General features: G+C 47.9%; 2 protein-coding genes across 2 annotated transcripts in view; one reads left to right on the top strand and one right to left on the bottom strand.

The window, feature by feature from the left end:
- The window catches only part of PGLYRP2 (peptidoglycan recognition protein 2), a 53,525-nt gene extending 44,737 nt beyond the window's left edge, over window positions 1–8,788 (bottom strand). The window contains exon 1 of the mRNA XM_075346344.1: window positions 8,675–8,788. Coding sequence (XP_075202459.1) covers window positions 8,675–8,762 — 88 coding nt within the window. The 5' untranslated portion in view covers window positions 8,763–8,788. The remainder of the gene's footprint in view (window positions 1–8,674) is intronic.
- Window positions 8,789–8,824: 36 nt separating this feature from the next.
- Window positions 8,825–13,820, top strand: part of MCOLN1 (mucolipin TRP cation channel 1) — a 53,096-nt gene continuing 48,100 nt past the window's right edge. Inside the window, exon 1 of the mRNA XM_075346343.1 lies at window positions 8,825–8,976. Within this exon, the coding sequence (XP_075202458.1) occupies window positions 8,919–8,976 (58 nt within the window). The 5' untranslated portion in view covers window positions 8,825–8,918. The remainder of the gene's footprint in view (window positions 8,977–13,820) is intronic.

Below are 13,820 nucleotides of genomic sequence, written 5' to 3'. Positions count from 1 at the left end.
TCTGTTCACTTCTACTGCTCTCTACAGACTGACTACTACTTCCTCCCTCAGATCAGACTTAAGGGATGCTCCCTGGAATCCCAGGTTCAGAGCTCCCCCTGCTGGCCGGAGGGAGAACTGCGTTGGGTGTTAAACTTGCTGACCAATGGACCTCCCCATTACCTCCAGGCTCAGCATTAACCCTTTGGGAGGGCAATGCTGTTGTGGCGACCAGGTCCTGGGGCGCCACAACACCCTGTTCAGCTCTCCTCCTGGGTCCTAGCTGCCTGCACTCCCTGTTCAGCTCTCCTCCTGGGTCCTAGCTGCCACACACCCTGTTCAGCTCTCCTCCTGGGTCCTAGCTGCCTGCACTCCCTGTTCAGCCCTCCTCCTGGGTCCTAGCTGCCACACACCCAGTTCAGCTCTCCTCCTGGGTCCTAGCTGCCTGCACACCCTGTTCAGCTCTCCTCCTGTATCCTAGATGTCTGCACGCCCTATTCAGCCCTCCTCCTGGGTCCTAGCTGCCACACACCCTGTTCAGCCCTCCTCCTGGGTCCTAGCTGCCTGCACACCCTGTTCAGCTCTCCTCCTGGGTCCTAGCTGCCTGCACACCCTGTTCAGCTCTTCTCCTGGGTGCTAGCTGCCTGCACATCCAGTTCAGCTCTCCTCCTGGGTCCTAGCTGCCTGCACACCCTGTTCAGCTCTCCTCCTGGGTCCTAGCTGCCTGCACACCCTGTTCAGCTCTCCTCCTGGGTCCTAGCTGCCTGCACTCCCTGTTCAGCTCTCCTCCTGGGTCCTAGCTGCCTGCACACCCTGTTCAGCTCTCCTCCTGGGTCCTAGCTGCCTGCACTCCCTGTTCAGCTTTCCTCCTGGGTCCTAGCTGCCTGCACACCCTGTTCAGCTCTCCTCCTGGGTCCTAGCTGCCACAGACCTTGTTCAGCTCTCCTCCTGGGTTCTAGCTGCCTGCACTCCCTGTTCAGCTCTCCTCCTGGTTCCTAGCTGCCACACACCCTGTTCAGCTCTCCTCCTGGGTCCTAGCTGCCTGCACACCCTGTTCAGCTCTCCTCCTGGGTCCTAGCTGCCTGCACTCCCTGTTCAGCTCTCCTCCTGGGTCCTAGCTGCCTGCACACCCTGTTCAGCTCTCCTCCTGGGTCCTAGCTGCCTGCACTCCCTGTTCAGCTTTCCTCCTGGGTCCTAGCTGCCTGCACACCCTGTTCAGCTCTCCTCCTGGGTCCTAGCTGCCACAGACCTTGTTCAGCTCTCCTCCTGGGTTCTAGCTGCCTGCACTCCCTGTTCAGCTCTCCTCCTGGGTCCTAGCTGCCACACACCCTGTTCAGCTCTCCTCCTGGGTCCTAGCTGCCTGCACTCCCTGTTCAGCCCTCCTCCTGGGTCCTAGCTGCCACACACCCAGTTCAGCTCTCCTCCTGGGTCCTAGCTGCCTGCACCCTGTTCAGCCCTCCTCCTGGGTCCTAGCTGCCTGCACTCCCTGTTCAGCTCTCCTCCTGGGTCCTAGCTGCCACACACCCTGTTCAGCCCTCCTCTTGGGTCCTAGCTGCCTGCACTCCCTTTTCAGCTCTCCTCCTGGGTCCTAGCTGCCTGCACTCCCTGTTCAGCTCTCCTCCTGGGTCCTAGCTGCCTGCACACCCTGTTCAGCTCTCCTCCTGGGTCCTAGCTGCCTGCACACCCTGTTCAGCTCTCCTCCTGGGTCCTAGCCACCTGCACACCCTGTAGTTAACTCCCTGCCTGTTCTGCACATTGCTGATCTGTGGCGGCTCAGAGTGATCACGGACAGCTTCTGCAGTTTCAGTTTGCTGGATGGGTGTGGATGGGGAGTGGATATGGATGTGGCTGTTTGTAAAATGGGTGTGGTTAGGGGGTGTGGCCTGAAAATTGCCGCGCCGTTTCCCTCTTTCCCTTCTTTAAAAGTTGGGAGGTATGTAGGAGGCCAGGAGGGGACAGGTATCGGCACCTAATGAATGAGTAATACCCACACACTATAGATAGCTGTTGGCCGAATGATGGCCGTCCGACATCTATCTCTCCTGAATCTACCATATACTGGAGTGCATGCTCTACTGAGCTTTCCCGTGTTCTTAAGAGAGACTCCTCTTCTGGCTGATTGTCTCTTAGAGAATAAAAGGATAGTCAGTCCACAATCGGACATACCAGATCCTCCTCTTCCTTCACATCTTCTGTTGAAATAAATTCCTCAGCAAAAGTGGCCAGAAGGGTCCCTAATGCCCCCTTGAAGTACACAACTTTTTAACAAAAGTTGGGTCTAAACGTTCAGATTATGTGATCTGGGATGCAGATCACATAGCTCTTTGCACTAACCCAGTGCGTATTTTTCTAAGTGGTACAAGGAGGACCATGGAGGGTTGTGGGATCCCGAGATGCAGAACGGGAGCCCACAGCTCTACAGGCTCTTTGCATTAAAACCTAGTGTAGCCGCGTATTTTTCCTAGTGGTGCGAGCAGGACCACGCAGGGTTGTGGGATCCCACTTTGCGCTCAGGGATCTTGTAACCTGAAAGTTCGGAAACAACTTTTGCATTTCTTTAAGGAAGTATTAGAGCCCCTTTAGGCCACTTTAGTTAATAGGCGATATTTAGGAAACTCACCAGGCTGAGGCTGCCCAATATTTTCTCAAAAAAAAGGGCAGTCCCAGTGACAGGCACTCCAAGTTTGCTTAACATTCAACCTTTGTGGCAGCTGCAGAGAATGGTATTCTGGGCACCAACAACGAGCGGTTAATGATTGTTCTGTGGACATGGAAGCGCGGTATACTCATGTAGCTGATCGGCAGGCGTTTAATGTCCGTGCTCATTTATTGTAAATTCCCCCGTTAGGGAATGTTCACACAAAGTTGTTTTACATGGATCTTTCCGGATGAAAAATTCACATAAAAAAGCATCAAAAACTACATTTTTAGTGTGTCTTTTTAAATGCAGTTTTTGTGTAGTAAGTTTATTTTTCCAGCTTCTAATGATTTAGAACATTTTTTTTTTCAAAGAGAAACATCTAAATGATTGACACGTTGTTTTTCCACAAAGAAAAAAAACTCACCAAACCTAAAAAAAATTATTTAAATCTGGTATCGCTGTAATCGTACTAACCGGAGGAATAAAGCCGCCTAATCACTTTATGCCGTTCACCTTGCGGTATAAAAAATAAATAAATAAAGCTAATTCTTCATCTGTTGTTGAGTTGTTTATTCTGCCTCCCAAAGATCGCAGTAAAGCTCAGCTCACATTTATCCTGCGCTCTACTCTGAGCCCTTACACTGGAGACAACGTGTAAATCTCTGAAAAAACGTGATTCATGCAAGACTCCCAACAGAAAATTAACTGTAAGGAGACAGAGGGGGTCACTTTGGCCTCACATCTGGTCTATAATCTAGCTGTGTCCATCTTTTTTACCAGTCTTTTTAGGCATTCAGAGAAGTGCGGTCAACGTGCAATGTACTGGGCATTACAAGGGCATATTTGCAATTTTTAATTCAGCAACCTTCACTGTGTTTGACACCATGGGAGTTTTCCAGAGACTAAATCATCACTATACCCTTAGATTAATTCCCAGAGGGGTGTAGTTTCCAAAATGTGGTCATTTGAGGGAAATTTCTTCTGATCTGGCACTTAGGGGCTCTGTAAATGGAGCCCACAAACTATTTTTGGAAAACCTGTACTCCAAAAATTAAACGGCGCTCCTTCCCTCTCGAGCTCTGTGGTGCAGCCAAACAGTACTGTAGAGTCACATGTGAGGTATTACCACGCTCAGAAGAAATTGTGTGACACATTATAGGGCCTTTTTTACCTATTCCCCTTGGGAAAATTGGAAATCTGGGGCTAAGACAACATTTTAGTGGTAAAAATGTAATTATTTTTATTCACCACCCAATAATATAACATTTTTGTGACATACTTGTGGTGTCAATATGCTCACTGCACCCATAGAAGAATTCATTGAGGGTGCAGTTTGAAAAATAGGGTCACTTGTGGGGGTTTCTGCTGTTCTGGCACCTGATGGGCTCTGTCAATGTGACATGGCACCTGCAGACCATTCCTACTAAATCTCCACTCCAATATAGTGCTCCTTCCCTTCTTCACTTTGTACTGTTCCTCAAAAGTACTTTTTGACCACATATGGCATACTGGTGTACTCAGGAAAAATTGCACAACCAATTGTATGGTTCATACTCTCCTGTTACCCTAGTGAAAATGAAAGATTTTGTCTTAAAGCAACATTTTTATGGTAAAAATGTATTTTTCATTTTAACAGCTCAACGTTATAAAATTCTGCAAAGCACCTGGGAGTTCAAGGTGTTTATCACACATCTAGATAAAATATTTGAGGGGTCTAGTTTCCAAAATGGGGTCATATGTGGGGCTGCTCCACTGTTTAGGCACCTTAGGGGCTCTTCAAACACGACATGACGTACGCTATTGTGCCGCCCCTGTTGAAGCAGCCGAGCTGCTCGGATCCGGGTTCGCTGTGGCTCAAGGGTCTCTGTGACGCCACCCGTGGTGTACGGTAATCTGGGGAGAACCGCCGCTGCCGTTGGGAGTACCCGAGGTGATGAAGTGGGGCAGCAAGGTGTCATAGCCCTCCATGGGTAGGGGGATGCCCCGGGACTCGATGTGGGGTACCGTGGGATGTAATGGTCACTCTCATACTCACTCAGTCAATAAGCAGACGCTGACAACCGGATAAACCAATTCTCTGGGAACCGCTGCTGCTGAAGGGAGCTCGTCTGGGTCCCGTCCCCTATAGTGTTGCCTGGTAACTGTTTAACTTCAACGTGGTGACCCAGTAGTATGGAACTAGCCGGGCCCCGCTCCAAACTATGGCTAAGTATGGGAGCTTGCTCTCAGGGCTCACGCTTGGGATTTTCTGGACCGTTTTGGATTGGAAAGTCCTATCCCCCTCGCTGCGCTAATGCCCCGATTCTGGAGCAGATCATAAAGGCTCCGTTCTCCTCAGGTGAATTGTCGGGTTGCCTGAAGCTACTCCCTGACCTAGGGTCCGTGTACCCCGTCGTGCCTTCGGTCCCGGACCGGTGATAGTGCTAGGCTGCCGGCTGTCCTCGACAGGTCCAGGCACCTTGCCACAATCCCCTGCGATCGGGGGTCCAACTCCTCTAGGCCCAGACCACCGTCTGCAACCTAGATAGCTTCTCTAGGAGCCACCGCTCCTGACCTCCTCTCACTCTCAGTCTCTCCTGACTCTACTCTGACTACACTCCTCACCTCCCCTCCCTGACCCCCCAGGTGGGCGACTCTATTCCACTCAAACTGTCCACTGGTGTGTCTCGTGGGTGTGGTGCAGGGTGTATCAAGGATTTGATTTGCTGTTGGAGGCAACACCACAGGATAGGGACCCAGAACCATGAGGAACTTGGAACACGCACTGAAGGGCAGTTTGTACAGTACACTGTGACGACCTGATAGTCCAGGGGCGTCACACTATCTATTCCAGGTAATTTTGAATTTAAAAAGTATTATGGTGCTCCTTCCCTTCTGAGCCCCATCTAGATGTCCCCCACACTTTTAACCATCTAGATGCCCCCAGACTGTTAACCATCTAGATGACCCCACACTCTGTTAACCATCTAGATGACCCCACGCTCTGCTAACCATCTAGATGACCCCACGCTCTGCTAACCATCTAGATGACCCCACGCTCTGCTAACCATCTAGATGACCCCACACTCTGTTAACCATCTAGATGACCCCACGCTCTGCTAACCATCTAGATGCCCTCACACTCTGTTAACCATCTAGATGCCCTCACACTCTGTTAACCATCTAGATGCCCCCACACTCTGTTAACCATCTAGATGCCCCCACACTCTATTAACCATCTAGATGCCCCCACACTCTATTAACCATCTAGATGCCCCCACACTCTGCTAACCATCTAGATGCCCTCACACTCTGCTAACCATCTAGATGCCCTCACACTCTGTCAACCATCTAGATGCCCTCACACTCTGTTAACCATCTAGATGCCCCCACACTCTGTTAACCATCTAGATGCCCCCACACTCTATTAACCATCTAGATGCCCCCACACTCTGTTAACCATCTAGATGCCCTCACACTCTGTTAACCATCTAGATGCCCTCACACTCTGTTAACCATCTAGATGCCCCCACACTGTTAACCATCTATATGCCCCCACACTCTGTTAACCATCTAAATGCCCTCACACTCTGTTACCCATCTAGATGCCCTCACACTCTGTTAACCATCTAGATGCCCCCACACTGTTAACCATCTAGATGCCCTCACACTCTGTTAACCATCTAGATGCCCCCACACTGTTAACCATCTAGATGCCCTCACACTCTGTTAACCATCTAGATGCCCCCACACTCTGTTAACCATCTAGATGCCCTCACACTGTTAACCATCTAGATGCCCCCACACTGTTAACCATCTAGATGCCCTCACACTCTGTTAACCATCTAGATGCCCCCACACTCTGTTAACCATCTAGATGCCCTCACACTGTTAACCATCTAGATGCCCCCACACTGTTAACCATCTAGATGCCCTCACACTCTGTTAACCATCTAGATGCCCCCACACTGTTAACCATCTAGATGCCCTCACACTCTGTTAACCATCTAGATGCCCCCACACTCTGTTAACCATCTAGATGCCCCCACACTCTATTAACCATCTAGATGCCACCACACTCTGTTAACCATCTAGATGCCCTCACACTCTGTTAACCATCTAGATGCCCTCACACTCTGTTAACCATCTAGATGCCCCCACACTGTTAACCATCTAGATGCCCCCACACTGTTAACCATCTAGATGCCCTCACACTCTGTTAACCATCTAGATGCCCCCACACTCTGTTAACCATCTAGATGCCCTCACACTGTTAACCATCTAGATGCCCCCACACTGTTAACCATCTAGATGCCCTCACACTCTGTTAACCATCTAGATGCCCCCACACTGTTAACCATCTAGATGCCCCCTCACTGTTAACCATCTAGATGCCCTCACACTCTGTTAACCATCTAGATGCCCCCACACTGTTAACCATCTAGATGCCCTCACACTCTGTTAACCATCTAGATGCCCCCACACTGTTAACCATCTAGATGCCCTCACACTCTGTTAACCATCTAGATGCCCCCACACTCTGTTAACCATCTAGATGCCCTCACACTGTTAACCATCTAGATGCCCCCAACACTGTTAACCATCTAGATGCCCTCACACTCTGTTAACCATCTAGATGCCCCCACACTGTTAACCATCTAGATGCCCTCACACTCTGTTAACCATCTAGATGCCCCCACACTCTGTTAACCATCTAGATGCCCTCACACTGTTAACCATCTAGATGCCCCCACACTGTTAACCATCTAGATGCCCTCACACTCTGTTAACCATCTAGATGCCCCCACACTCTGTTAACCATCTAGATGCCCTCACACTGTTAACCATCTAGATGCCCCCACACTGTTAACCATCTAGATGCCCTCACACTCTGTTAACCATCTAGATGCCCCCACACTGTTAACCATCTAGATGCCCTCACACTCTGTTAACCATCTAGATGCCCTCACAATGTTAAGCATCTAGATGCCCCACACTCTGTTAAGTATCTAGATGCCCCCACACTGTTAACCATCTAGATGCCCTCACACTCTGTTAACCATCTAGATGCCCTCACACTGTTAAGCATCTAGATGCCCCACACTCTGTTAAATATCTAGATGCCCCCACACTCTGTTAACCATACAGATGCCATTGTTACTATTGACAGCAACTTCAAAGGGGTTAAATGGCCATGGTCGGAGTCAACACCGATCCTGACTGATGGAGCAGGGTGTTTCCTTCAGTGTACGGCCGACAGTTGCGGCATTTTCACACGATGTTATTCACTCATATCTCAGGTCAGTAAAAAGATGTGGTATAATACCCCAAAGTCTTGGTATCTGTAGAATGACACAAGTGTCATTATTACCCCCTGCATCTTCAGTGCCGCCTCTCTGCTGCTCCTCACTTGACTCTGTTGTTGTGCTGTAGTTGTGATAGAGTTACATCATGTGACTGCTGCAGACAATCACTAGGCTCAGCGGTCTCGTGCTGTCATGTCGGCTGCAGCATTCCCATTCGGTAGATCTGATGCCACTTATTCAGCCATGTTAACTCCTTATGAGGCCTGTACACCTTAGATAGCTGTCTGCCAAAAAGCTTTCTGTCCAGAAACCCCCCCTATATATTCCCTATGGGGACAGTGGAGTAGATTTTTCTCCTAGAAGGACAAAAACATTGGACATTTGCATTTCTACTTTCCGGATCCTTTCCTTCCCTGATGCCAGGGTTGGGAGACCCCCGTATACATTGGTCAGGGGGTGCCACCAGAATTGCAGGGTTTAACCAGGGTGAGTATTGGTTATCAAGCACAAAACAAAAGGCATCTGATGTCCTGAACGCAGAAAAATGATGAAAAACACAGGAAGCCTCATGGGGAAGGAATGTTTTCCCAGCAATAAACAATAGATTGCATCACAGACAGGTTAATTACTATTTAAAGGGTTCAATTCATCAACCTTGTCAGGAGTCTGCAAACTTCACCAGTGATAGCCTGACCCTGAGCAAAGAGAGACCACTGATTAATATTCACTTGTCAATCACAGCGTACAGGGCGGGGCTTCTGGACCTTACCATTTCGCTTATTCTCACTAATGGGCGTGGTGTAGACGCGCCAATCACAGGAAAGAGTTTTGTAGATCGTGACGTCACTGGCGTCCATTTTCTTGGTGGGCGGAAGGTTGGAAGTGACGCGTCAGGTGGGCGGCGCAGACATCCTGGTCATATGATCAGGCAAGGGGAGGTCAGCTGACCAGAGGCGGACGGAGGGGAGAACCGATGGGACGGAGGCTGAGGAGCGGAGTCCTGCGGATGAGACATGATGGGCTCCATACGCCGGAGCCGCAGCCTGAGCGACAACCCCAAGGCCACAGCAGGTACCGCACTGCGCAGACTCATTAACCCTTCACGTGGCAGACAGTTTTTTTTTTTTAATTTTATTTATGCCTCTTTTTTGCCCCCCCAAACCCCATATTTATTTATTTCTTTATTTTGTTTTGCTCCAACTTTTATGTTTGCATTGTAAATGTCTAGCAGTGTTGTCTGCATATTCATGTTCACACTTTGCCTTTTTGCTGCGTTTTTTTTTCTTCATTTTTTTTCCCCATGAATTTTATGCAAATTAACAGCAGATTTTTAATAGCACCAGCAATAAGAGAAGAGGTGTGACAACATTCTGCAGTTGTTTTCACCAGCACCTTACACTTGGGCTCGTCCCATGGCTCAGCCCCAGATTTCAGTGCTGGGAGTACCAGCGTTTCGGGGTGCCCTCAGTGGAGTCCGTGCCGCTGCAGATTTCCACAGATCTGGCAGTATATTGCCTTCTCTGGAGCGGATCGGCCCTTGTACTGGACGTTGGGGTCCGTGTCCATCATGAGTCACCTCCATTTCTTGCAGGAATTATTATTCGCTTTGATGAGCTTATAAATGACTATCCTGGTGTGTGACACCTCCTGTCTGCGGTCACTGCTCCACCTGCACGTTACCGCTGAGGGGATGTGTGCACTGACCCCCCCCCCCCCAAAATAACACGCGCCTGCCATTGTCACCACTAAGCAGTTTTTGCTCCCCCATCTGAGAGCAGAGACCCTGATTCCAGCGATGTGTCACTTACTGAGCTGTTTACTGTCATTTTGATAAAATCAATGTTTTGTCCTCTGCAGTTATACAGAGAGAGCTCATAAATATGCTGGACTACTTGCAGCACGTCAAGTAGTCCTGTAATGATAATCTCCTGCTGATTAAACTAAGCAGATCAGTAAGTGACACATCGCCGGATTCAGGGTCTCTGTCTCTACATTATGCTGCTCTCAGATTAGGTGGCAAAAACCTGGTCACAGATTCCCTTTAAATCAAGCTGCTTCGTTTTTTTGAAACTTCCAGGTATTTGACTTTGATAAAACGTTATTGAGGTACGTAGGTGCGGATTACACTTCTGCATTTTTTTACCTGCAGATTTTCTGCATCTGATACAAGTCTATGGTGAAAATCTGCACAAAACACCTCACTCTTCTGTAAGAGAACGTGACATGTTGTGGTGTGTAAACCTGCACCAGAGGTCGGCTTCCGCAGGGTAAAAATGAAGCCACGAGGGCAGGAGACTTCTGTAAATCACATCCACTTTGCTGGAACTGTAAGATACTGATTTTTTTTGACCAGTGAAAATACACAGCACCAAAAACTCCCCAAGGTCAATGCCCAGGGGGAAAAAAAAAAGTAAGTCTCCCTTTTTTTCTTTTTTTTTTTTTTTTTTTTTTTTGTCACTCTACCTCCCCCCCCCCTCCTTAAAAAAAAAAATGTTGACCGTACCCCTAGATAACATTAAAGGGAACCTGTCACCAGATTTGGGGCCTATAAGCTGCGGCCACCACCAGTGGGCTCTTATATACAGTATTCTAACATCCTGTATATAAGAGCCCAGGCCTCTGTGAGAACATGAGAACATAAAAAACACTTTATAACACTCACCTAAAGGGTGGTCGGATGGGTGTCTATGTTGTCCGGTGCCGGCGCCTCCTCTTTCAGCCATCTTTGTCCTCCTTCTTATGAAGCCTGTGTGCATGACGCGTCCTACGTCATCCACGCTCGCCGACATTGAGGTCCTGCGCAAGCGCATTTTGATCTTCCCTGAGCACGGCAGATCAAGGTATTGTAGTGTGCGTGAGCGGGACCTCAATGCCGGTGAGCGTGGATGACGTAGGATGCGTCGTGCTCCCCGGCTTCATAAGAAGGAGGACGACAAAGATGGCCGAAAGAGGAGGCGCCGATACCGGAGAACGGAGACATCCATCCAACCAGGCTGCACCGCCCTTTAGGTGATTATAAAGTGATTTTTACGTTCTACACAGCGGCCTGGGCTCTTTATATATAGCTTGTTAGAATGCCGTATATAAGAGCCCGGTGGTGGTGGCCGCAGCTTATAGGTCCCAAATTTAGTGACCGGTTCCCTTTAATGAAAGTATCATCTCTCCACACAATAAACGAATCCTTGTACAGCTCAATCGATGGAAAGACAAAAAGTTGTGATTGAGGTGATGCCGACTCCAATTTTTTTTAAACAAAATTCTGAATTATTTTTCGCCACATTAAAAAGAAAACTAAATACAAGTTTGGGCTCACTGTAATCAGATTGACCTTGGGAATGATTGTCCGATCATTTCTACCGCACTATACGCTGTAAATACCCCCGCTCACCCCTCTCTTTCCATTCTTGAACATTTTCTAAACCTTGTTAACTCCTGACCTAATACTGAGTCCACGTTCTGCATTTTTTTTTTTTTCTTCATACAAAGCCCATACATAGCACAGAACCTGTGGCCATGGGTCGTGTGACTACAGAGGGGCAGAATGGCTGACTCCGTCAATTCTTTCCTTTCCCCCCTTACAAAGGTGTTTTTTTATCTATTTTCGTCCAGCTCACGTCCTGTCCTACAGAGGAATAGATCTATAATTCAGATGTTTCACGATTGGGAAGAGGATGGATTAACTCTATGATAACTGTACAGAACGTGTTTTTATTGTACTGCAGCACAAAATAATGCAGAGGATTTAAGAATTACGGCTGCTCTGTGAACTGTTGGAGGTTTTTAGAGCAGATCTGCGCTGGAAAAAAAGCCACCAAAATCTCCTAAAAATGTCTTCTTATTCACTTCAACACTAATCATCTTTGTGTTTTTTTTTTTTTTTTTTTTTAAATATTTTCCACTTAAATAAAAAAAAAAAAAATATATATATATATATATATTTTTTTTTTTTTTTTACATTTTTTCCACTTAAATAAAAAAAAGTGTGTGTATATAATATATAATATATCATATATATTTTTTTATTTTTTAAGTAGAAAATATTTAAAAATAAAAAAAATAAATATAATATAATTTTATATGTATTATATTATTATTTTTATTTTATTATTTATTTTTTTAAAAAAAAGTGCAGGGCACTTATATTGAAATTGATTATAATGAAATTCCTACATATTAGGTTAGAAGTCTGCAAACAAAACCCGTTCTGGCAAGAAAACGCCTCCAGAAATGGAAAAAGATAATTTTCTCACACATTTTGTGACCTCTCCTTACAATAGATCCTTAGTATCAGACCTGGACCACCCCTTTAACTTCCCTTAAGGCCGCTTTCACACTACGTTTTTTTAACATGCGTCATGAACGTTTTTTTGCTGTAAAAGCGGATCCTGCTTTTACAGCAAAAAAACGCATGCAAACGCATGTGTTATTTTGCAGGATCCTGTCACTTTACGTTTATGGGCGGGCATTGGAGTCATGTGATCGGGAGTCAGTGTAACTGAACGTGATAGACTGGGAGCCGGCTCCTAGCACCTGCGGAGGCTCGTAACCAAGGTAAACATCGGGTAACTTGCTTGGATACCCGATATTTACGTTGGTTACGAGCATCCGCAGGTGCTAGGAGCCGGGCTGCCTGCACATGTAATCAACGTAAACTTCGGGTAACTAAGAGAAGCGCTTTGCTTGGTTACCCGATATTTATCTTGGTTACGAGTGTCCGCAGCTCTCAGGCGGGGGAGAGGGAGGGAGGGAGAGGGAGGGGGAGAGAGGGAGAGAGGGAGGGGGAGAGAGGGAGAGAGGGAGGGGGAGAGAGGGAGAGAGGGAGGGGGAGAGATGGAGGGGGAGATCACCCAAGGCTGGTTTCTGGGCATGCTCAGTAGAGCAAGCAGGATCCTGTCTATCAGCACGCCAGCGTTCACATACGTTTGCGTGCAGTATAGTCAGGATCCAGCAATTTGCAGTATTTGGACGCAGCTCAAAAACGCTACAAGTAGCGTTTTTGAAAAATGTTAAAAAACTGCAAGTCGCTGGATCCTCACTATAACGCACGCAAACGCATGTTGACGCGAGTCCATTGTAAATGCATTGAAATGAAAACGCATTTGCACTGGATCCGTTTTTGCGTTAAAAAACCGTTCATGACGGATGTTAAAAAAACGTAGTGTGAAAGCAGCCTAAAATGAATCTGTCAGGTGATTTTGTAGTACAATGCTAATGTTCTCTTTTAAATGGGGCTTAGGGTACCTTCACACTTAGCGATGCAGCAGCGATCTGACCTGGTCAGGATCGCTGCTGCATCGCTACATGGTCGCTGGTGAGCTGTCAAACAGGCAGATCTCACCAGTGACCAGCCCCCAGCCAGCAGCGACGTGCAAGCGACGCTGCGCTTGCACGGAGCCGCCGTCTGGAAGCTGCGGAGACTGGTAACTAAGGTAAACATCGGGTATGGTTACCCGATGTTTACATTAGTTACCAGCGCACACCGCTTAGCTGTGTGTGCAGGGAGCAGGGAGCCGCACACACTGAGCGCTGGCTCCTTGCTCTCCTAGCTACAGTACACATCGGGTTAATTAACCCAATGTGTACAGCAGCTACATGTGCAGAGAGCAGGGAGCCGCGCACACTGAGCGCTGGCTCCTTGCTTCCCTAGCTACAGTACACATCGGGTTAATTAACCCGATGTGTAATGCAGCTACATGTGCAGAGAGCCGGAGCCGGCAGCACAGGCAGCGTGAGAGCTGCAGAGGCTGGTAACTAAGGTAAATATCGGGTAACCACCTTGGTTACCCGATGTTTGTCTTGGTTACAAGCTTACCTCAGCTGCCAGACGCCGGCTCCTGCTCCCTGCTCGCTTCATTTGTCGCTCTCTCGCTGTCACACACAGCGATCTGTGTGTCACAGCGGGAGAGCGCCTTTGA

Source organism: Anomaloglossus baeobatrachus, chromosome 4 (genome assembly GCF_048569485.1).
Source record: "Anomaloglossus baeobatrachus isolate aAnoBae1 chromosome 4, aAnoBae1.hap1, whole genome shotgun sequence".
Taxonomy (NCBI): Eukaryota; Metazoa; Chordata; class Amphibia; order Anura; family Aromobatidae; genus Anomaloglossus; species Anomaloglossus baeobatrachus.
This window is presented reverse-complemented; position numbering and strand designations above follow the sequence as displayed.